This window comes from Platalea leucorodia (genome assembly GCF_965183815.1).
Source record: "Platalea leucorodia genome assembly, chromosome: 6".
Taxonomy (NCBI): domain Eukaryota; kingdom Metazoa; phylum Chordata; class Aves; order Pelecaniformes; family Threskiornithidae; genus Platalea; species Platalea leucorodia.
In genome coordinates this window covers 1,428,034-1,453,427 of record NC_138828.1, presented here as the reverse complement: position 1 = coordinate 1,453,427, position 25,394 = coordinate 1,428,034, and the positions used below count along the sequence as shown (strand labels likewise).

The 25,394-nt window shown below is 43.4% G+C and overlaps 1 protein-coding gene across 10 annotated transcripts in view; it reads right to left on the bottom strand.

Annotated features, from left to right (window-relative positions):
* ANKRD17 (ankyrin repeat domain 17) overlaps window positions 1–25,394 on the bottom strand; it is a 95,982-nt gene that overhangs the window by 17,545 nt on the left and 53,043 nt on the right. For 6 of the 10 annotated variants that reach the window (XM_082316187.1, XM_082316184.1, XM_082316190.1 and 3 more), the window contains 14 exons: window positions 20,989–21,226; window positions 20,140–20,331; window positions 19,650–19,759; window positions 18,738–18,825; window positions 17,597–17,724; window positions 16,999–17,142; window positions 16,295–16,397; window positions 16,070–16,144; window positions 13,986–14,741; window positions 6,135–6,283; window positions 4,351–4,462; window positions 4,023–4,168; window positions 1,809–1,951; window positions 836–1,049 (listed from right to left, as the gene is read on the bottom strand). In XM_082316187.1, the coding sequence (XP_082172313.1) occupies window positions 836–1,049; window positions 1,809–1,951; window positions 4,023–4,168; window positions 4,351–4,462; window positions 6,135–6,283; window positions 13,986–14,741; window positions 16,070–16,144; window positions 16,295–16,397; window positions 16,999–17,142; window positions 17,597–17,724; window positions 18,738–18,825; window positions 19,650–19,759; window positions 20,140–20,331; window positions 20,989–21,226 (2,598 nt within the window). The remainder of the gene's footprint in view (window positions 1–835; window positions 1,050–1,808; window positions 1,952–4,022; window positions 4,169–4,350; window positions 4,463–6,134; window positions 6,284–13,985; window positions 14,742–16,069; window positions 16,145–16,294; window positions 16,398–16,998; window positions 17,143–17,596; window positions 17,725–18,737; window positions 18,826–19,649; window positions 19,760–20,139; window positions 20,332–20,988; window positions 21,227–25,394) is intronic. The other 4 variants (XM_082316188.1, XM_082316191.1, XM_082316186.1 and 1 more) reach the window with 3 other exon arrangements.

Here is a 25,394-nt window from a genome sequence, read left to right as displayed (position 1 = left end):
TCCTCTGCGCTGGGCAGCGCTAAGAGGGATTCAAAGCCCACTGCTGTCAGTGTCTCCAAACTAACCCACCCCACCTCGAATGGATGAGGACCACCAGCATTAAACTCACAAAGCGCCCATGTTATTATACAGATGATGCGAATCACATTTCCTACCTTCATTAGGAGATCCTGCATAGCAACACCCAGAAAGCACCTGGCTACCTCATGGGGACACCTAACCTTAGCAAGAATACCTAGGAGCAATCAGTACCGTGCAGGTCTTTTCAGCCTCCTCTGTGGCAACCATTAAGTACAGTGAAAAATGAGAAGAGAATGCCACGTTGCAGGTGGTCTGGTTTTTTTCCTCCCCCTCAATATTTGAGCCATTTTTCTAGTGAACAGCCTTTCCTCCCGTTTAAAGAGCTGCGGCCAACCGACATATTCTGAAGCATGCACATCCCCTTCCAGCTGTGCAGCACCACTGTGGATATCAGCAGCTGGCCAGACCGATGATATCAGACCATGAGCACACCTGGGCCAAGATTCTAGCTATTTCCAAATACATTAAAACCTTCTCTTTTTATTAAGTTGACGGATTACTATTCTTCGGCTTGTAAGCACCTGAAGATGAACGAAGGCTTCAGAAGAAACACTTATTTGTTGATGAACTGTGTAACCACCAAAATACTAGCCCTTAAGTGCAACTGTTGGTTTTCTTCACGATATACGGTTCAGTTCCGTTAACCGAACTAGAGAAGTTCACTTGCACAGAAGGCAACACCATCAGATAACCAGAGAACTGATGACTTACAGACGTCTCTTCTGGGAGACTCATTCAGCTGTTTGCTCCTTACCTTAGCTCTATGTTCCACATTAGCTTTTCTATCAAGAAGCAGGCTAACCACTTCAGTTCTCCCTTGGAAGCAGGCCAGAGTCAGTGCTGTGTTCCTGTTGGTCTCTATCTGGGCATTTATATCCGAGCCCATGTCCAGTAGCAGCTTGACAGCAGCAGTGTGCCCATTCATGGCTGCCAACATTAAGGGAGAAATGCCCAATTTGCTACCAGTTCTGAAAGAGAAAAAACACAAACAAACAAACAAAAAAAACCTCCTTAAATCATCATCTCATTTCTGAAATAAATTTAACAATACTAGTGAAGGCAGAGTACTTATCCAAGACCGAAAAATCAGCTACACAGCAACTACTACTGAAACTACAAGAGGTTCTCCACAGTAGCGTTGCTTAGGACAAATATTTCTACTGAGAGATACCAGGCATGTTACCTTTCAAGCTCTATGAACTGAAAGGCAGCTCTTACGAGGAGCGTAACTTTCGCTCGGACCTTTCATTTGACTCGGGCAGTGCACGGCTGAGCCAGTTTGTGCCTCCCGACGGATGCAAAAGCATTACATAGGTGCATACACACACACTGAAACAAGCTTTCAGTGAACTACACAGGGAAAACAAAGGGATAACAAACGCACACACACGCTTTCTTCCCGTAACCCAGAACTAATTTCAATCCAGCAGAAAGATTTCTATCTTTGACAAAGACAACTGATGGTACGATATAGGAAAGAAGTTAACAAAACACATGGAGGGAGATGGAAGGCAAAAGAGCATTAGAAAAGCACAGTCAAAACTTTTCGTTTCTAACTTAAGAGGCAAGAAGCCTACTACAAATTAAACAATACATTAGTTGTGATCGCGTAAGAATAGTAAGATTTTGCTCCACGTAAACGTCAAGTTGTCAAGAAATCCTTCTAGAAAGGGTAAAAACTCCGAACGCTACAAAACCGTGAGAGAAGGGGTGAAAAGGGAACTTGCCTGGAATTTATTTCTGCCCCAGCATTTAGCAGAATCTTGATAATGTTCACGTAGCCACCAGAAGCGGCGAGGCTTAAAGGTGTGTAATCAGACACATTCCTGTGCTCTTTATTTGCCCCTCGAGCTAGCAGCAACTCCACCACCTGCAGTGTTTTAAGAAATAACATCTGGTTTTCTCCCGCACTTGCAAATCTATCCAGGGCACATGTTTTTGAAGCCTAAATATACCGTTGACATCTTCCGACAGTAAGAAAGCGATTTTACTTAGATGCTTCCCTATACTCCTCGCCTCCATGAGCGGATGAGGCTGCAACTACGTTCCCAAAGCCACTGTAAAACTTCCTTTAAAAAAAAAACCCCATCCATCATGATCGCTCATCAGCGTGCTGAAACCATTCATACCGAATTGTATAACATAGCGAGAAAAAATTGAGATCGTTTTATGATTATTTCAGCCATCTTTAAGACTGCCAAAACCAGAGATTCAGTTCGAATAAGGCGTACAAAGTACTCTTGCTTCTTGGCCTCTCCCATTTTAATGCTCAGTTCACTATCAAGTTACAAACTCATCCTCAAACCAAAGCTGCGGAGCAAACAAGAAAGCAGTTGCATGCTTTTATCTCATGTTCTCTATTTACAGCACTACTTCGAACAGCGTGTAGATTGTACACAGAGATCTCATGCAAGAACCATTAGAAAAACGAACATTTCCATCCCTTGCCGGTTTTCTCTGTACATTAACAAAAACAACACAGGTAATTCTTACATTATTCCTTCCTTACAGATTCATTTACAACCCAAGCAGAGCACAGCTTCCCGTATTCTACACGAAGCTTACATTCTGTAATGAAGTTTCTGCAGAAGACTTGACAAGAAACTAAACTGTCCAGCGACGTGAAGTCAAAATGAACGCCGAGGTGAAAACCCACTGTGTCACCCCCGGCGCAACGTTACATTTGCTCCACTTTGAACTTTTAAGCGTAAAATGTGTTTGGATGAGACATGCACAACTGAAGCCAAGGGCCTCTCCATCAGAATAGTTTCCCTTGAAATCACAGGACAAACATACTGCCAAATACAAAAATTGGGGTGGGAGGGCTTCCCAACATCATCTCTGCTGCCCCAAGTCCAGTGTTTTCCCATCTTCTTTTCCAAAAAACATGGAAGAAAACATAATGCCTTCCTCCAAGAAACAGAGTTTGAGAAACACAGACCAAGCACATCTCTGAAAAGGTAGGCATAAATTCACCTTCGGTGTACGAGGTTGCTGGCCACAAAGGCTGCTATGAAACACTTAGCAATAGCAGGCCTTTCCCTTCCCCAGGGAGCGTGTGATTGTCATTGCAGCTAAGCCCCACCGCGTCTGGCATCTTCCAGATAGGACAAAAAAAGGGCCAGAAGAGCTACAAGTTTTCAATAAGGTTTTGTGTAGAGAAGTAAGCTCCTTATAAATGCCACAGTATCACTGTTAACACAACCTGCAGAAGTGGGAGAGGTGTGTCCAGCCTCATTCATTTCCAGATGGCCATACCAGAGGAAGGTTATCCTGCACCCAAATATATTGCTTCCACTGCGGCTTTTGCAATCCCAATAGTAGAAGCATTAACAGAAATGTACGCTTAAGATTTGTAACAACCATGAGAAAAAAAAAAAAAAATCAAAATGCGGATTTCATAATTAAGTCACAGAACACAGTATTTCACATAACATTGAAAAAACCTTCCCCTACATTTACTTTTGATCAATCAGTTGAGAAATGTTGTGTGTGTTGTTAGTCAGGGACGCTGGAGTCACCTGCAGTACTCCAGTACCTAATGGCCTGTACAGAATCCGTTAGAAAACCCTCTTGGCTCATACAGGGAGCCGATTCGCGGCTAACTCCAGCTTCTCAACAAGAACACCCATGGCATTCACTTCCCTATCTACACCTGATTATGCTGGTAAAAGCCCCATAATGAGCCACTGGAGATGACACTCATGAGGTCGTCTGCACAGCACTGGTCCAACTTAGAAAACCAGAAAAAGCAATTTATATCAGACATGCTGCAATATATAACTTAGAAAACGTGAAGCTCTGGGCATCCTTTTTAAAAAACACCATCCTGAAACAGAACGGTGAATTAAGTTACTGTAACTTCTCTGGAAGATGGCTTTGGTATACTGACACCATATGTAATCTACACACTGCTTTTGAAGACTTAAGTTTTACTTCACCTCTTGTCTTCCTCCCGAACAAGCCAAAGACAAGGGCGTGTCCTTGGTTCTCTCAGACTGGGCTTCAATATCAGCTCCGTTATCCAGCAAGATTTCAACAACACCCACGTGGCCAGCCGTAGCAGCCAAGATAAGCGGAGTAAACCCTGAAATGAAAAAGTATGTTCGAGGAGTCCACATACACAGCTGAAGTTTAAGTGACGTAAGTTAAACCACCAGAAAAGCAAGCCCAAAAGCTTCACCTAAAGACCACGGTTATTGCGTATTTATTTAGCGTGACGCACTGGAAAACCAGAGAGGGTCTGTACTGCCGTAGCGAGACACCTACCTTTCTTGTCCCTGTGCTCAATATTGGCTCCTCTCTCCAGCAGCGTTTGTACTAGTTCTTCGTGGCCACCAGCACAAGCAAGTGTCAATGCTGTGTCATGATTACTCTCAGTCTAAAGGAAACAGACATCATCGGTACAACAAGATAAATATTTCCTTTTCCAAGTACAACCCCTGTTATGTTGCACATTAGCCCAAATACAACTGTATCTGTGACAGCATAAAAAGCTTCTATAAGCTTAAGGCATGTCTGCTTATGACGTCCGTTATCTTTTGCGTTCGCAACAGGATTCTACTTCTCCAGTCAGCTCTGTTGAGAGATTTGAGGACAACTCCTGACAAGAACTGAGGTTTCATCTCTGCTTTGCTAAATAGATCGACTTCTATACCGCTGCTTGACTGCGACCTTTAGATGGTAGGATGAAGGTAAAAGTTGTATCGTTAATTCCTAACCCTCCAGTTAAACCCAACGGGGAAAAATTCCCGGTCTCACCGCTACTGTTGCTGAAGCCTCTGGACAGGACAAATCAGCTACAGCAAGTCCACAAATGACAGTAATCAAAAAGAACAAACCAACTGAAAATATACAGAAGTGTCTGAGCTTACGCTCTACTCTGTCTCCAAGTGAGGATTTCTAGCGGTAGGCTGATTTCGGTAACAGCACAGAGTCCTTATCAACCTTGATTCTGCCCATTAAGCACTCGCAACGAAACAACGTGCATTTAATTTCTCAGCGCTGCCAGGGCCCGTGTAAACGACCACCATCCTATTTCACAGAGCAACTGAGAAACTCAGAGGATTAGGGGTGCTGTTAGTTACAGCATAGAGACTAAAATGACATCTCCTCCTTCTTCAACAAGAACAAACACCAGAAGAACAAAACCCACAAACGCGCACGCAGTTCTTGGCTACTACGAGAACTCAATTTGACTCTACTATGACGCAGGGTAGTCGGCAACTTATCGTAACGTTGATCCACACTGGCATCCGCCAGCGAACAACGAGGCTGGCCAGGTTACGGCAAGAGCTGCAGGACATGGCCACAGCAGAAACCAAGCCAAGTGCCACGAGCAGCCGAAGTAGCCAAGACTGGTTTTCCAGAGGTTTCTCTCCCTTTCTCCACACCAATCCCATGCCTTTTGTGTTCTCCACACTGCCCACATCTTATCCATGTTATGTACGGTCTAGAACTATGCATGTACGGATGCTCGTTAGTATACGCATGCTTTTTTTTTTTTTTTGATGGACAGCTAGCTGCAAGACAACATAAAGTAGCCCTTTTAAAAATTACTTTCAATACAGAAATGCCTTTTCTTTAATGGAAATAAGACCTTGATTTACTTCCTCTTGTCGAAACACTTATAGAAATTATTAGTTTCAATACTTTCATACGTCTGGCAAACTGGGTGATCACTGGCCAACAACTTCAAGCACCACCAGAAAAAACAGTGTGCAACATACTAAGGCTTATTTTTGTCTTAGGCTATCAGGCCAGAAGAATATTTAATTTCTTTCACAAGACAACTTCGCTGTTTCTCATAACCACTCCGACAACAAAGAAATAAGAAATACAAGCGTTGGGTCATTCAAAGACCTTCAGCGAGAGCACGGAGCAAAGCGGGTTGCAAGTCTCCGGGGAGTTGTACAGGCTCTCTAAAAGCAGCAAATCAAGTCTCTAGAACCCAATTCATGTGCAAGAGAGCTGTTTACTATCACGGAATTATTCGGGATGCAGAAGCAAAACAGCTTTGCGCATCTGTGCTGCGGTGAGAAGCGCGGGCTTACCTGTGCATCGATATCTATAGCAGGGTAGATCGGTAGCATGGCTGAAGGAGAAATGATAGGACTCGGAGTTGGCGTCTGAGGTTGGGAGACAGAAGTTGCAATGCTGTGGGTAGGAGTGTTTGACATTGCAGATGCTCTTCCGCTCACTGCTGTTGAACAGAATAATTACACTTAGTAAAAGCAAAACACCGCTTCACATGTTTAACGTGACAGTAAATGGACAGTGGGAGTTCTTCCCACCGACAGACAGAACTCCCTAAAACTTATTTTCCACAAATACATATTTTCTATACATTTAACCCAATCTTTAAACCTTTAACTCTTTGACTTTAACAACTACGAGAAAGGTTAACTGTATGCGATCAAAGAAATAGGTAAGTATCAGACTGGCATGTTTTCTAAAAACCCACCACAAAAAAAAAATTTTTTTTTTTTTTTTTTAAAAAACAAAAGATCTTTCCTACAACAAGTCAACCATTATTTGGACCAGGAATTCCATACCTTTAGAAGCGGGACTGCAGAGCAAGTCCAATCAACGGGTATCTATGCAGTTTTTCTTAAAACAGTTTAAAGACTCTCCTATAAAACAAGTCTGTCCAGCCTTCAACCCCCACCACGCCGGCCCCCATCAACGTAACAAAGAAAGCAGCAGTGCTAGCGTCAGGATGCTCACATGGCAGAATTTGTTGAAACCAGAGAAGTGGAAGCTTCTTAGCAGCCGTTTTGCAGTAACTTTGGTCAAGGTTGTTAGGATAAGCAACAGGTAATACCATTTTACAGCTGATGACAGTATATCGACATGACACAAAATAGCACCCACTGCCACACTTGCCTGAAATTCATTTATACAGATAATGTTTAAAAGTACAGAGCAAACTTGATCTAAAACAGCCTTTGGGGAAAAACTCCCCTTTTCCTGCTTCTTGGGGTTTTTTTTCCTTTCAAGAACTCCACGTTTTTGTCCCTGACTTGTCCCCGGTATTTCTACACGTCTTTATCAGGTGTGATCACCAAGGGAGAAAGCCAAGGGCCGCACACTTCTCCTGTCAAGCTGACGAACGCCCCTATAACTGCAGAACGAAAGAACTGCAGCTTTGGTACCTTGTCAGTGTTGATCTAGTACACACCGCCCAGTAACCTCAGGGAACATGAACACGACGCCCCTTGATGCCCAACTTTTCAAGTCCTGTTCATTTTTCAAACGCGTTTAATAATCGGCCGTGTCCCCGACTGCCAGCCATCGGTAATTAGCTCCTATATATTTAATTTGAAGTGGTACGTTTTTCAACAGATGCCACAAAAATTGTATCCTAACGTGCCAACTGGGGTCCTGCCTCCTCCGCAAGGCAGCTGTGTTTTTCATCCATTACTCCATTCATTTCGGGACTTCCTACACCAAATGCCAGCAAAGAGGCTAATAAACGTCACCGCAAGGAACAAAGAACCCCCAACTTGAAACATAAAAAGTACGATTAACCTTATATTTAAGAGTAAATCAAGATTCAAACTGCCTTGATCTTTATATTAGGGTGCCTTCTGACAACTTCTCTCACCTTACGAGACAAATCACGCTAAGTAAGGATTAAAAAAAAAAAAAACCCAACATATAGAACCTAAACAAAAATATTCTGACACAAGGTCAAAAACTATGGCCTAAGGGAGTTCTGTACAGAGGAGAACTAACCCAAGATCATCACGAAGTGTCATTCAGTGGAGCATCTAATTTAGACTCGTCTCGTTGCTTATTCTGACTGTAAATTAGAGATATAACCTAAAAACACAGCTTCAAATTGGTTTCGTACAGAAGGATAAGTCAGCCGCCAACTCCTGCTCCCCTCTTTACATATACAGGCGTTACGGGGAACTCTGAAAACCTAGCACATTTACCTTCTTTCTCTCAGTGCAAAGAGGAAGTTAAAACGGCATAAACCAGTACCGGAGTTATTAACCACTATGATTCTTGACTCTCACACCTAGTCCAAAGGAACACGGTAAAGATGGTCAAATGGACTAAAAACTAGCCAAATATGCTTAACGCAGATGACGTAAAAGCACGATCATCGAATAATCCACGCGTGAAAAAAGTTAGCCCTGCTACAGTAGCGCATCTATTTTAAACGGTTGCTAAGAATTACTGCTGTAGTCCCAATACGGGGGCTGGGGAGCATCTACCGCATCATAGGAGGCACTATTAAAGTGTTTAGACTTTTACAAACAACAACAACAACAAAATCAAGATAGTTAGGAAGGTCTCAATTCAGGAAAAGTCTATTTTTTTATACCAATGGTGTGGCAGTGAGGGGGAAGGAAAAAAAAAAATAAATGAAAAAACAAGCGACATGTTTAAAATCCAACGCCCCTCTTTCCACAAGGAAGAAAACCTTTATTGTACAACCCATATATAAATGTTCTTATGCATGCCAGGAGAGGAGAATATGCATGTTGACTTACGCTTCTCATATTAAGCATATTTCATGTGTGCTTCAGCAATGATATAAATATAGTTTATAGCCCTACAGCACATTTCACTGAGACAAGATGTTAATGTTTATGGGCAATGACTTTGATTATATTTATTTCAACATCACCTGTGCAGGGTTCAAATTAGCAATGAACATGCCAAGGGCAATGAATAGAATCTTTATGGTATCCAAACAAAAATATTGAAAGTTTTCAATAAGCCTAAAGGTTTTCACAACAGTCTTGAGCCCCGAAAGGAGTAACCAACTAGCCTGATGATCAAATTTAAACGCTCTGACAGTCAAAGGTTTACCTTTCCCCTCTGCCCCTTCATCTACTTGAAGGGACCAGCGGCAAAATTGAGCTAGAAGTCTGTACCTGAACATTAAAACATCATTATTTCATGGCTGGGATAACCAACTCCTCCATGTAGCTCACTATTGGAGTATTTTAGTATATACACGCCTCGGTACAGGACCGGCTACCGGCCTTAACCACAGTACGAAACAAGGCCAAGCTTCTTTGTCCGAACACCTCACTCGGAGCTCCATTTGACTATTCCAGTCCAAGTCTTTTACGTTTGTTTGGATATTAGACAACCAGTTTTGTGCTTACTGATACCAGAAGCTTAGCTGCTCTCCATATTGACCTCTTTCTGGACATCTCAGCTTTCTCTTAGCTTAAATTAAACATCCTCAGGGCTGCTACCTTCTCCCCCCATGCCCAACAGCCTCACCATCCAGAGAAACATTTGGCTTCCAAAGGCAGCCCATTTGGCTTACAAAGGCTGACAAATTTTAAAAACTGAGAACCAACACAAAATACTGAACATATGAGCCAACACTTTTTTTTCCTCACTGATCTACAGGTCCTCAATCAAAACGCGCGTCTGGAAAAAAGCCTGATGTTTTGAGAAGGACCACGGGGTTGCTTGCACTGGTCGAGTTCGCGGCTTCCTCGAACGCTTCCTATTTTCACTAAGGGCCAGACGTAACAGAAACCAAGCACCTTGGTAATCCCATTTCATCTTTACGTCGACCCTTACGTTCCTTACTAGCGCTGTCTGACTGGGGGCACAGCACTGTTCTTACGCATTTATTCCTCATCTCCTGTAATGTCAACAGTAGATGTGTCAAAGAACGGTTTCACATTACACGGCAATAAGCCAAGATGAGGGACTGAAAAAAACCCAGTATTACAAGAAATACATTAGATACCTCGCCTTTTTCCAACTTGTTTCAAGCCAACTTAACAGGCTTGTTCCACATCACTTCCTTCTCTCTGTAGTATCTTAAGTTACGAAAAGCTACGTTTCTGCCACACATGCTTGAAATCAATACAGAATACTTCAGATGCATAACATGCCTTGAATTACAAGAGCCAAAGTTATGTTCTGAATGCAAATACAAACACACGGCATTGCTTCTAGGCACTCATAGCTCCACGGATGAGGCCTGAACACCACACCACACCTGTAGTCTTGATCATTATTAGAGTCCGAAAGGTGGACTATCACAGGCTCGGTCCCCCACAAAACCAGCTGCCCAGCAATAGATGGAAGTCTCTTAATATTTCAAGGACAACGGGCTGAATGCATTTACCATCCCTTTGCAAGAACAGCGTGACCGTTGCCAGCAACCAAGTGTAGCTACACCGGTGCCTAAAAGCTTGCATCCTCCGTTTTCCGCGGCTCCCGCACGGGTCGCAAGTGGTCCAGAACCTCCTCATTTGTCTGTGATGCTGGCGCTCTACAGTTATTTTTTTCAGTATTGAGTTTCTCTGAAGAACTTACAGTCAATGCGTATTCTTTCTGACATATTAATTTAGACAGTTACAGTTAAAACTGACTCATCCCACATGGCAGCTTCCAGGAATTCATCTTATCAAGATTCCTGAAGTTCCTTGTGAGGCTCTGTTACTGGCCATAATCCTTTCAACAGTTACTACTTTTATAAAGTTTGCTATTAAAAAGAGGAATATATTTTTTTTCCTTTATATCCTTAACACACCATTTAACATTCGCAATGTGTTCGTTCCAGAGTGACGTAACTAACCCTAAAAAATACTTGCATGCACCAGCCTCACAACAAGCAAAGAACTCGTCCAACATCCGAAGCTGAGGAGCGAACCTTCTGCTTGTCATCAATTCCAGCCGGATCAGAAAGGAGCCCGAAGTTAAAACTGAAAGTTTATATTTACTGCTTTTTCAACTTATCCTATTTCTTTCTTTTAAAAAAAAAAAAAAAAAACAAAAAAACAAAACCCAAACCCCTTAACTTGGTACCTTGTCTCACGGTGTTTCCAGGCAAATTGTGTAGAGCTCTGGTAACACCATTTTAGCCTCTCTAGTAGGAAGGAATCCTACTCTGAAGTCCCAGAGTTGATCTAGCAACAAGACTTGACCCCTACAGCGACACCCATGTCTTCTACTTGCCTCTGACAAATACCAGCATTTGCACACCTGGCCTTGTTTTAAACAAGTACTTAAAATGGGAAAAAATCAAACTCATTGTTTGTAACTAATGAAGCACAGAGATGAACATGAGATACAGCGTGCACAGGCAAAACCAAGCGTTGTTTTTGTAACCGGTGCTGCAAGCCACAGCTCTGTGATGAACTAAACTCAAGCCACCTCAGGAACAGAGATTTAAATCCCTGGAAATACTCTAGAGGGCTCCTATTAAAGCAATACACAAAGCTACTGATCAAATATTTAGCTGCTGCTTAATTGTTTTGTGTTACATTGAGCCCATTTCACCTCCTCGCTAAATTCTGATTCAAGCTGGCACTTCAGTTGTACACTGGGGTCTGTTTCTGCTCTCGCTTAAAGAAACCCCTAAAATTAGGCACTTGACAGAAAACCAAATGTGGAATTGCGTCTCTACAGCTTTTAACAGGCTTGCCGTAAATCCCTTCCAGAGCACAGTTTGCTGGGGAATGAAGGGATTGAGAGCAGCTCTGCGAAGAAGGACTTGGGGGCACTGGTAGACGAAAAGCTGGCCGTGAGCCGGCCATGTGCTGTCGCAGCCCAGAAAGCCAACCTGGGCTGCATCCCCCGCCGCGTGGCCAGCGGGGCGAGGGAGGGGATTCTGCCCCTCTGCTCCGCTCTGGGGAGACCCCCCCGGAGCCCTGCGTCCAGCTCGGGGGTCCTCAGCACGGGAAGGACATGGAGCTGTGGGAGCGGGGCCAGGGGAGGCCACCAAGATGTTCACAGGGCTGGAGCACCTCTCCTAGGAGGACAGGCTGAGAGCTGGGGGTGTTCAGCCTGGAGAGGAGAAGGCTGCGGGGAGACCTGATTGCGGCCTTTCAGTACTTAAAAGGCGCCTGTAAGAAAGATGCAGACAAACTTTTTAGCAGGGCCTGTTGCGATAGGACAAGGGGCAATATTTTTAAGCTGAAGAAGAGGGTAGATCAAGACTAGATACAAGGAAGAATTTGTTTACGCTGAGGGTGGTGAAACACTGGCCCAGGTTGCCCAGAGAGGTGGGAGATGCCCCATCCCTGGAAACGTTCAAGGCCAGGTTGGACGGGGCTCTGAGCAACCTGGTCTGGTTGGAGATGTCCCTGCCCACTGCAGGGGGGTTCGACTGGATGGCCTTCAAAGATCCCTTCCACCCCAAACTATTCTATCACGCTATGAATTTAGACCTCATTCCTAATTGCACGTGTGCATGCACATCCTAAGAATGGGGACTAAGTAGTACAAAAACATTGACTCAAACGCACGTTGGAAATACCTGACCTTTCCAAGAAGTCATGCACGAGCATTTGGGTATGTGGCAGATGACCTAAAATCGTAGTTTCTCAAGGTGTTCTATGCAGCGGAACACATAACAAGTGTCCTAACTCAAAGCCTAAGTTACATTTAAACACAATTGAAGTGCATTACTCAGATTCTTCTTAAGTAACCAAGACCTGTAATTATCCCACCTCTTGAATTGAGTAGCTGGTCTTAAGTACTCCAGCAACTCCACGTGAAAGACAGTCTTTACTATCAGCGCGTGACGGACATGGTTTTATCTACTTTCTCATGCATCCAGGTTTTTTTTTTTTTTTTTTTTAATACACTGACAGCTTCCCATCTGTATGTCTAAGCTCCAATTCTAACACCAGATTTTCAGAAAAGAATCTCTGTAGCTCCTGCGAGTTTCAGTGATCTTTAATGAGGCTTTGCTAGAACATCGGGGTACTCGTTAGGTGCCTGAACTGCTAAGTGTTGTTTCAAGTATTTTAAACGATCAGCACCTGGCATTTTTAACCACTACCGTGTCCTCTATTCACCCCGCACCATTATTGTACTCCAATGACTCTCACAGTGTGTGCAGGACCAGCTCCATGCCTCTGGGCTAAAACCTTCTCAGAGCCCTGCCTTTCCTCTGGCACACGCCCCTCGTCCTACCACGCTTTACACAGGAGACTTGTCAAAATAGACAGTACTTTAAAAAAATGAAAGTTCATCAGCTTAGCCAAGAGCACCTCAGCACATTTTCATTGAGCGACACATTTTTTTTAATACTATGTCCCAAGAGTTAGTCTGTATTCAGCTAAGCGGTCAATGTGAGTATTTCAGCGACTACTTTAACACGGAAAGGGGATTACGTGCAACTGAGGCGGGCGTGAAGGAAAGCAACGCTAACAACTCACGTTTCCTACGCTATTTAAAACCTTGTTTCATTCTTTCATTTTACTACTCAAGGCCTTAAAGCACTGATGTCACTGGGTAAAGAATTCTCTGAAGCGATTAAGAAGAATTTGGTAAGGCTAAATTTGTTTTTCGCTGTCAAAGCGGCCATTTTTATGAGTAGACATTTTTTAAAATGTCATAGGGTTATCATCTTTTTTTTTTTTTTCCACACAGAAGTAAAAGCTTCCAGTCGGTAGACTATTCGAAGCCAACTAGAGCAGCTCCCATTCCGAAGACAAGCCTACAGGTTCCTTAGGCATCATCGGCTTGATGTGGTGCTACAGCTGCTCAAAGCCTGTTCTGAGCGCTCCAAGTCAGTTCTCAGCTACTCCGAAGTACTAACCAAGTACTAACCAGTATCGCCAAGATGTTGTTCCCGAGCTACAAACAGGCCAAAGTACAACTGTTTGACCCTAGCGCACCCACCCCCCCCCCCCCCAAACTACGGAGAGTTAAAAACGCCACCTCTGACATACCAACCTGACAAACAGGCACCAGTTAGCTCAACAAAAGGAAAGGCAACCCTGCAAATTGAAAAGTTAAAGCTAGTTTTCCGAACTGCTACAGACAGGGATCGGGAGGCTAGCGGTACTGGCTGTAGAGCTAGCGGGAATACACAAACACACACGCACACACACACAAAGAAGTGGACATACCCTCAACTGGTCAAGCAAATATTATACCTGCTCATAACAATATAAACCCACCTGCCATGATGTCATCCAGCGTGTCATTGAGCGTCTGAGCAGGGCTGGCTACCATTAACCCTTGCTGTGTTTCTGTCAGTATTCCTTGCCCCAGCCCTGCTAGTTGTGCTTGGCCCAATACTGGCTGTCCAACTATAACACCTTGCAGTTCTGTAAGATTTGCGATGGACCCTGGAGGTAAGGAACCTGCTGCCAGAGGCAAAGCTTGCGGCATCGCCAGAGGCTGAATTGGTGCAAAGCCCGTCTGCGCAGCAGCTTGCTGAGGATCATCTTTAAGCAAGATGGGGTCCACTTGCTGTAATCGTGCATAGTCTCCCTCTGAGAGTTGTTCTCCTACCCCAACGGGAGTCAGTAGTCCCAGATGCTGGCAAGACTGTTGCTGCTGCTGCTGCTGGAGCTGAATTCTTTGCGCTTTTACCTCTAGATATTGCTTTTTGAGCTGCTGCTGAGTTTTCAGCTGTAACTCTCGCTCCACTTTCTGCAGTTCCTCCAAAATCTTTTGTTTCTTCTGAATTTGTTCCTCTCTCGTTTTGTTCAGCTCCTCAATCTTCTCTTTGGTGAGCTGGTCAGCGTGCGCCAATTCCAGGGACTGCAGCTGAGCGTTCTTCTCTATGGCTTCTTTTATCCTCTGCTCCAGCTCTGTCAACTTGCCCTGAGCCTCTTCTACAATGCTCTCTGGAGACTGATTGGTGATGTAACCCTGTACATCCTGGTTGTTTGCTGGCAAATGACTGCTGGACTTTTGTTTAGAAGCAGCTGTGTGAAAAAGAAACCCCCTCAGAACCAATGGAAGTGCATATGAATGGCATCCTCATTATAGAGCTACTGCTGGGATGCTAAGCGGCCAGTTACGCACCAAGACACAGCACCCACAGGAGGTCAGCGCGTACCGTCAGGCCCTCCAAGAACACCGAATCTTTCGCTATCAATTTTAATACAGCAGTCAGATTGCAATTTAACAGTACAGATTACTGCGCGTACATTCCAAATAACCCTGCGCTACGTTGACATATTTACTCCAACCATTGTTATACTTTTGCCAAATGAAGCGATTGCCTCGAGAGCCGCTGCTATCAAGTGGTGCTACGAGATAAACGGAAACAAAAAGAAAGGATACGCTGTCTCTTTACTTGGCGTTTTGCGTCTGGTATCGTGTTAAGACATAAATGCAGGGTTACAGCCCTGAAAGCACAGCAAAAGCGATGCAAAAACATCTTGAGGGACAGGTGACTTGTTCTAGGCCACCGGTTTTGCGAGTACCTCGGTACGTTTTAGGAAGCGCTACGCTTTCTAGGACTACTGACTCCTTTCGCTACAGGTATCCAGCTTTGCTCAGTTGACAAACAGCGCTAGAAACCAGGATAGTCAGTTATATTTAACGTGATCTAACGGGGTATGTTTACCACTACATTTTATCCGTAGCAGACATGACTCGGCCTGTGTCAAAACTCAGCTCTCTGCCCAGGCAAGGCAAATATTTCAGCCTTCCTGTAAGAACGAGCGATGGACTAATCCAAATTCATCTTTTATGAAGAAGTCCACAGTAACACAGCTGACATGGTCTGCCATACCGGTTGGAGAAGGAACAATCGGTTAATTTTGAAGGGCGAAAGGCAAATCAAAACTCAGGATCTGAGTCAGTGGAGGTGCCCAGTTTCTTCCAGTCATCCTCGCTGTATTTCCAGAACAATACAAGTGCACACACAGTATTAATTTTATGACATGCACGCCTGTATTTGCACTATTGCTGATCCTCGATAAAAATCGTTTTGGAAGAGAATTCTTAAGTACAGAAAGCGTTAAGTGTCAAAATGGCGATATCAAAATAGATGCAAATTTAGTCCTAGGAGGACCTGAGCCACATCAGACTAAATATTTTATAGCACAAGAAATTCCGCCTTCAATCAAATTAGTCAAACCCACTCCAAGACTACTATCCTAAGTAAACACAAGTTATCAAATCAACTACGATATGGAGATTAACATTAGTTTTACAACTTCCATTATCCAATTTCTATAGGCTTCTGGGTGACATTTTGCATTAGTCCAATACGTCAGACTAATATATATTTTAACATATTTACTTAGGCAGATTTCTTGACGCTTTATGATTACAGGGTTAGATGACTGACACTTCGTATTTGGCCGATAAGCAAATCCTTCAAAAAAGAAAAAAAAAATAAAAAATTGCGGTTTCCTTGACTGAATCCGTAAACACTCTTCATAGGAACTACCCTGCTGTAAGTGCAACCCTCTATCTTCTACCTAGGAAGGATATTTAGAAAATAAGCTCCAGAACTAAGACTGACCTTTATTTCTGATGGGAAGGGTTGTGGCGACATTAGCAGGGGGTTTGTCAGGCTCCTGGGGTGGGACGACCATGGGCAGCGCCTGCACTGGTACACGAGGAGCCTAAAATGTTGGATACTAACAGATTACTTTTCTCATACTCTAATCTAGTTATAATTCAAGAGAAGGTAAACAAAACCTGTTAGAAAAGCAGACTTTAATGGTGACTCATAACATTTAATACTTTTTTTTTTTAATATGCTGAGGTCAATAGTTAACAATTTGAGATCATCTCGCTTCTATATACTTTGCATTTTTCACCTAAGAAATCACTTGCCAAACAATACTCCTCTCAGCACGGTACAGTGTTATACTATGGTAAAGCAAATATAAGCCACAGTGGGCTACAAATGTAGTTCTGAAGAGCCTCATTAAAGCAGATCTTCTCACTTGCTGTTTTCTTTTTTTCCCCCCCTCATCATTTTATCCAATAATATTTATAGAGCAATAAGAAGAATGATGAAAGCACTACACAGTGACGCTCGAAGTGTCTTCACCACTTTCTGGACATCTCTAAGTAATTTTCCGTGTGTTCACCTACACTTCAGAAGTTCGTTAAATGACATAACTGACTCTTCTGTCATCTTTAAACTCTCGAGTAAGCTGCAAAAAGAAATGGAACAAAGCCCCACAAATCCACAGATAAGCAGCCCTTCAATCTTACCCTATTTAAATCATGGGATGGTGGGGTCAGCTGAGTAGCATCAGGTGGAGGAGCAGAAAGCAAGTTGTTTGGGTAATCTAGAAGGTAACAAACCACGCTGGTATGACCACCTTTTGCTGCCTCTATTAACATCGTTGATCCATCCTAAGGAGGGAAAGATCACAGTATTAGAAAACAGCACGATCCAAACATGACAACACCGAAGCACTTTGGGAGACACGACACACTATCTGTTAAGACTGCTTTAATAAACACTCATTCGATCTGCAGTAAGTCCCCATCTAAACTTAAAGACTCTATTAAGTGTTTCCAAAAAATCTAGTACTTATTAAAGTTTTCCTTTCCCTCCTCTTCCGCAATTATGACTTTACAACTGGAGCGCAACCTATACATTCATAGTAATCTATAAACCTGCACTCCTCCCAACTCCATCGCCCGCTTGTGGAAATACCAGCGCTTGCATCTGACCTCCACTGAAATCATGACTTGTTGGGTCAGCTGCAGAGAATACAGAAGGCGCAAATTCGCCTGGGTATTGTGAGTTTTAAGATTAAAGAACGACTACCTCAGAGGAAAGCAAGGTAGCTGAGCAACAAACCTTCAGTCTGTGCGTAGGATCAGCACCATGAGCTAGCAGTAACTCCACTACTGCCAAATGACCTCCAGCACAGGCCAGCGACAATACTGTATGATCGTTGTTAGCTGTGGTCCTATTCACGTTTGCTCCTTCAAAAATAGAGGGGGAAAAATTATTTTAAAGTAAGACTTAAACTGGTTCTCCTCTACCAAAAGTGACAGAAGTTAACTTTTGTCTTAAATATGAAAACGTAGCTCTCCACGGCTGCAGTCTTACAACAGATAAATTAAATCCAGCAGTCAATTATTACTATCCTGAGAAGACCATTTAACATGCCACATGTCACAACAACAAAAGCAGCTCTACCTGGACTAGCACTCCAAACTCACTCTTCAAATGGCTACATTTTAAGTATAGAACGTCACACAGACGAACCTATTGCTTTTAAGTTTGTCAGCAGTTGTGCCAGGGCTATGCCTCTTTTTAAAAACAAACCAACAACAAAAAAAGAAAAATCACAAAAAAAAACCCAACCGAAAACCAAATGCTAAGATCCAGCGCATGAATCCATGCATCTTAGCAGCAGGAAGCAGATGATTAATTGCAGCTCTGCTTCTTTGCTCTGCTATCTAGGCAGGGAAAACTACACCGCCCTGGAAGCGTTAGGCCAGTCCCGCTCCCTGCAGGGAAGGTACAGGAACAATCTGTCGGTATCAGCTCAAGAGAGAGGAAACAGCAATTGCGAGCTTTTCATCGACTCTGTGCATTCAACAGCGATGCAAGGCTGGAGCCGATGATTCTGACAACATCGTGCAAGTTCCAGCCAAAACTTGGAAACAAACAGGCACTTGAAGTTAAACTTCTGAAAAGGCAGCGCTCAAAAGCTGCACCAAGGAGCGTGGAGACAGCCAGTAACCGCTACTATTGTTGCTGCTTTTACTAGCCATGAGAGATGGGAATGGAACTATTTTTCAAGTAGTCGCAGTTCCCACTAATCTCACCAGAAACCAGAGGTGATCGCTACCTGCCTGCTTTGAGAATCAACGACCTACTCGAGTTAAAGTATTTGAGACACATCCAGGGAAGTTACGCTACGCCTGACATGTTCTGAACTCCGAGTATTTCTAACAGCAGGAAACCCAAAAGCTGTTCACACTCTTACCTTTGCTAATCAAGAACTGAACAGTGCAAACATGACCTGCCCTTGCAGCTTTCATAAGAGGAGTTCTTCCACCTTCTGATTCATGCTCCTAGAGCAGATAAAGAAAAGCTTAAAATTCAAAATTTGCACATGTGAAAGAAAGCAATTCAGCCTTTTGGTTTTCTGAATGGAAAGACACCAGACATTGAAGATCCCTTTGCAGAGTTTCACAAACTACACACATGAAAACTTCCCTAACATTTGAACTCAGTGCCTCTTGCGGACAGATGAAACGATCTCCCTACCTTTGTACAGGTCTGAGACTCCTGGACAAGAACCACTCAAGCACATGGTGGGGATTTTAGTTCAAAAAAAATGCGTTCTCTCATGCTTAACTTCACCTTTTGATAACATACTGGTGTACAAGCCTACCGAAACGTAAAAACCAATTTACCTCCATCATCTTAATTCCATTACGGTACACCAAATAGATCACATCAGAACTAGTTGCTGCATAAGGAACAGAACAAATTTGCAGGTCCAAGTACTAACCCATAATCAGCTCAACAGTTGAAAGCTGAAGACTATTCAGGACTGCGTGTGACAAAAGAACAAAATGCCCTATTTTTCTGTACAAGCAGCCTTGAATGGCTTGGAAATGCTTTAGACATCAATGGCCAAAGTACTGTAACTGACCTAAGCACTTTCAGGTAATTAAACAGCCTAAAATCCATCAGGAAAGCATCACCAATTCTCACTTAGTTAAAAGGAAAATGTTAAAAGATAATTTGAATACAACTATAACAATTAAGAGCAAACTCAGTAAGTTTCCAGCAATAAACATGGGACCACAGAAAAAAAACACAACCCACAAACTAAGACATTTATAATGTTATTTCCTAATTAACTTTTTTCAAGAAGGTCATGACTTACCAGATCTGCGCCTGCCTGAAGTAAGACATCTGCTACATCAGTATGGCCATTTTCACAGGCGTACGTCAGTGCTGTGTCGCCTGTCGCTGTTGTGGCGTGCACATTAGCCCCTGAAGCGGCAGAAACGAGCGTGTAAGCTTCACGAAGTTCAAGACAGAAAAGCTGCCAAGCCTCTTCATTACCTTCACCAGACCAGATACCAAATGTTTCGCTCCCCCCCTCCAACCCCACACCTCCGAAATTGACAGTCATACTCTAGAGGAACAAAAAAATCATCGTAAACCAGAAGTTCAGGTCCAAGCCAGTTTACAGGAACTTAAACATCAAAAGCTAAATTAGGGTCCAACTACTAAATTACTTTAGGTTCCGCAATCCTTTGCAATCAACTTCAAAAAGCTGCCCATGGAAACGTAATTAATAGGGAAAAAGACGTTTTTCTCTTAAGGTTACATTAAGTCTCTATAAAACTGTTAACAAAATAACTCCATACCTGCAGCTAATAAATATTTAACGAGCTCCAAATGACCCTCTTGAGCAGCCTCCATCAAAGGTGTGGAACAACCAAGTTCTATGTCAGCTCCCGCTTTAATAAGAAAATCGGCAACCTCCAGAAAACCTCCACAGCAAGCCAGAGTTAATGCGGTTTCCTGCGTCTCCTCTGTTTGAGCATTGATGTTTGCTCCTTAAAACAAAACACAACACCAAAACCACATACACATCAGCAAACGCTAGGTACTGAAACCAGTCGCGGCAAAGCCATTTCCTGATGCACAAGGCATCATCTTATTACGGCTGTCATTTCTAGAGCTGCACAAGTTTTCCTCTAAGATCCTACTGTATCAAATTGAAAGATTTCAACTCTGTTTAACTACTTTGGAAACCGCTCTGAGGACCTCAAAGCACTTCTCTATAGCTTTTCAGCAATAACACCATCTCAAGATGGGCCAAGGCCATCGTGCAGAGTGCAAGTTACCCACATTAGCCCTTCACTGTTCCACGTCTGCCTGAAAAACGCAAACCTGTTCTGAAGAACAATTCAGAATGACCATTTACAAAGTAAACAAGTAGAGTAAAGGATATTTTTCTTAAAAAAAAAACAAAACAAAACAAAACCCAAAAAAACCAAACCAAAACAAAACAAAACAAGCCACAAAAAACGGGGTGGGGGGAAAGAACAAACAACCCACCAACAGCTGGGCAGGGGGAAGGGGGTCCTGTGGAGCTGAGAAGTTGTTGAAGAAGGAACCAAAAACTACATTAACTTAGCTTTTTTTCCTCCGCCCTAACATAAGCAGATGGCTATTGAATTACAGTCCGCGGAAGGCACCACGATAGTTACCTTGACCAAGTAACAGTGCCACCATCTCTTCATGGCCTTCTCTAGCTGCTTCCATTAGTGGTGTGTATCCTTCATCGTTTACCTCTTCCAAGTTAGCTCCACGTTCAATTAACAAAGCTGCCAACTCGACGTGCCCGCCACAGGCTGCCAAAGTCAACGGAGACTCAAAGGAGTCAGCAGGCATGTTCACCTGAGCTCCGCTGTCAAGAAGTAATCTTGCCACTTCCACATGGCCATCCTAGGAATTCAAAAAACGAGATCGAAAGACCGTCAAAATAGAAAAATTGCTGCTCTTCTCCCAAGTTTTACGTAGCCAACAACTCAAATTCCCTCAGAAGACACTGAAAACAACAAATCAGTAAAGAACCCAAAAATGTGATCAAACTTGCTTAACAGTTCTCCTAAATATTTTTCCCAAGTATTTGAATAAAGGCTAAAGATCTACTATTCAATAGGCTCCTGAAGAAACGTCAAGCATGCTTTACTGAGGACGTTCAATTCAAAACCAAAATATTACGAACGACACATCAAACTTTCCTCGCCATGGTGTAAGTAACAAGCCGGTCAACTTCTTCACATCAGACTCAAGGTCAAGTGTTTGGGATCAGCTTAGTTAGGGGGGAAAGCAAGAAAACAAGACAAAACCCAAGCAGCTGATAGGGAGCTCGACACTGCTTTAGAAGCTTGCCTCCTCCACAAGAACAATACCAAAATCCTCCAACACCCAGTACTCCGTTAAAAACTGTACCCACAGAACCGTATGTGCAAAATTATCTAAGGAACACAAATGCTAAAAATTAAGTTACCACTCAAACGTACGTACTTCTTGCATTCTGCCAGCAAATTTACTACTAACACCACAAACAGTCCAAGAAATAAAGGAGGATTAAGAGAATTTCAGTCAAAGAGAGTATCTTCTTTTGGATGTAATAACAGGTTTTCACGTTCTTCCTAATGACTACCAAACCTTTACATTACAAACAAGTGGCCCAATGCCAACGCTCCCCAATTTGACAGAGAGGGAATTCTGTCCAAAGTTCCACGTGCAGTTGCATTATTGGTTAAATACAGCGTATTTTAGTTATAAAAACAACACACGTCAGGAATACACTTCCTCCTCACGTCCATGCAGACGGTTCGTGTCTCGGAGCATTTACGTTACAGATTCCCAGCTTTTGGGGAGGGAGGTGGAAGAGAGACGGGATTTAAGTTTAATCTGGCTTCCTTCCTTTCTTGAAAAGAAGCCGTGCACGATGACACCGCTTGCCTCTCGGCACCTGCAGAACTATTTCAATTTAATAGCGGAGTCCGGAGTGACTTTCTCCCTCTGAGAGAAAAGCCAAACCAGGGCCGTTTGTCAGGGGTGCCTCATACATCGCGGGAGCCACCTGAACTGCAGCCTTCCCTTGGCAGGATCTGGGCAAGATTTTCCAGAGACCATTATCATGCTGTCAAACCCGTTTTACCAAACCCTAGCTCCTAACTTTGCTTTCTTCCTTTAGAAACAAAGGACGTATTTGAGCTTATGATCTTCGTAATGTTTTTAGTACACCATAAATTCAGGAACTATTTGAAGTGGCTTTTCAGCTACGTGTTTACACCGGAGGCCTGACAGTGACATATCCAACTGCCATTCAATCCTGCTTTTGTTTAGACAGAAGCAGAGACCGGCTCGGTCGCCGCGGTCCAACAACAGCACAAACTCTCCAAGCTGGTTTTCTCCGGGAGGAAATGACCGTCATTCACACTTGGAGGGACCAGAATGGGAGAGGTCTGACACGCAAGACACAGGACGGCCGCGTAGAAAAACCAGCAGCTTAGCAGGAACACAAGGCTACCCCGAGGCTGTCATCGAGCAAGTTAAGTACACCTTGAGCTCAGATTAACTAGTACGAGGCAGCAAACGGCAGCCACTGCCATCCTCGCCACGCTAGAAACCACAACCCCAAAAAGCTCTTTTCCAGACAAAACACGAAACTGCATATGACATTTTTAAGCTTCATTTTCTTAAGTGTTTTACACCTTCTTCTGATATCCAGGGAGCAAATCCTGATTTCCTCTCAGAAAAAAATATCTAGGACATTAACTAGGACATATTCACCTTTTACATGAAATGACGATACTATTTTCGGGAAAAACTCTACAACTCCGTGAAGAATCTTTCCTCGGGGAAACGCAGAGACGGTGCCTCAACCATCCGGCTCTGGCGAGGCAGCTCACTCATCATCCCTGATTCACGACAAGTATGGCCAGCAGCAGTATGAAGCTACGCTTCAAAGCTTCTTACATGGGCCAAGCGGCCTGGAAAATAACTGCTGGTGTTTAACCACACGAGGAAATTCTACCCGTGCTTTAACAAACCTTCCAATGGGGGGGGTGCTGTTCAGCTCTTTTACAACAGCTGGGAAAAGCCTCGTCACTGCTATTAGGTCCCAACAAATCACCCGACCAACTTGCACAAGCGCACCAGGTGTATTTGAAAGATCAACCACTGTGGGCCCTCACTGTGAAAGACTAGGCTGCTTCAGTAAAAGGAAGCACAAACTAGACAAACCTGCTTTTGGATCTCGCCAGGCGAGTCGCGTTGCCCAACAACTCATTTGCATTAAACCAATGTTAACTGCTGTCTGTAAAAAACATCTCAGTCAGAAGTCTCCCCGAATACCTTGTAGGACAAGGTTTAAACAGTCTCACTGGCTTGTATGTAAGCGCTACGCCACATACAAACAATTCCGTAACATATATTCGAGTTCAATGCTCTTCTGGAGAAGGTAAGGTTTCTCCTGCTACTGAAGAGCGACAACCGTTTCTGCAGAAGCTACATGCCGAGATGAGAAGCCCCTGCATTGCTTTATTCAGACTGCAACCTTTTTAAGGACTGCTATAGACAGAGCTGCAGGTACCGCGACTCTCAACTACCTGTCAATTCTGAGCAGCAGCCTGGAAATGCCTACTTGGGAACAGCTGCCTGCAGAAGTAAGGGAGACCCATTTTTTCCTGGTGCTCAGTAAGTCTTAAAACAAAATCGGTCTCAACATTTCTGCGAGTCCGACGGACTTTTGCTAGTCTGTTGGTGGAGGGAAAAGGGGGGGAGAGGCTGGGAAGGAAAAGAAGGCTTGCTCCGTGAAATAACAGCTTTCTCTGCAAACTTCGGATCTGTCAAGAAGCCGTCCTGATGAGAAGGCTACTGCAACATCCAAGGAGATAATTTTATCGTCACCTTCCAGGGAACTCGCTGCAAGGACAGCGCCCATGATATTTATACGGCTAATCTATTAAGATTTCAGAATGAGATAAACAGTAGCTGAAGTCCTGTTTATCTACATGCCTTTCTTTCTAACGACTTCTTGTTAAGTATACTGCTTTCTGTTAATAATTCCCTATTTGAAGCCATTAACTTCCTTGAATAGAGATAACCGGCTGATTTCAGAACCATTACAGTTATTTCAGGGAAGGGAAGACTAAATAAGGATTTGCGGCACTCCTCTATGGCCACAGATTGCCAACGTGCCACTACACAAGGCTTATGACATGAAAAGCCCAACCCATGAGAAATCTCTTAAGAGAGGAGGGTAGAAAGGAAACCTAAGAGACAAGTTTTTAGTTTTACGTTTAAGTTCCATATTCAGATGAAAGATTTGGAATATGTTGGCATAAACAAACTACTGACCCATCTACGCATGCTGCAGCTATGCATCCTAACGAGTAGAGGAAACCTCTTCAGTAAGCATTGCTCAGCACCCTGCTGCAACTCAGGGTCACAAAGAAAACCGGGGGAGTCTAAAATGCAGCCTAAGTCTGATCCATCTTGTACCATTTTCATTTCTCCAGCAGGAAAAGTGTCAAAACTTTCTCACTTCTAGAAACGCCAACTGACGCCTGCTAGAGTTTTCATCCTGCTCGCTTACTCCTGCCAACCCTTGGTACGGTGCAGGGTTCATCAACTCACACCAGCGTATTCGCTTCTCTGAGAGCGGGTACCAAAGCCCAAACAATTCCTGGAGAAGAAATAAACGGAATCAACGGGCACATTTACTCCATCGTCAAAAGACATCTCCAAAGGAAAAGGCCAGAGCAATTGAATCCTACTACCTCAGGTAATACGTAGGAAACAGATTTCAAATAGGACATGTGCTTTAAAGAAAATGCAGATATATGAGACTTAGAGTAGTTCAAGCCTAACAGTACTTCAAACAGAAAATCTCTCTCAGGGCATCAATTTAGCAGGTTTTCTTCACCACGAAAGCCTGGAATCATCTTTAGTCCGGCATCAATTAAACCATCCCAGCATTAAAATGTACCCGTACATCACTTGAAAAAGTGAAAGCTTCACATCCATTTGTGTTCTACAGCAAAAAACTATTATCCGACAATCAGAGTTGTTCTCAAAATCTTACTGAAGTTAC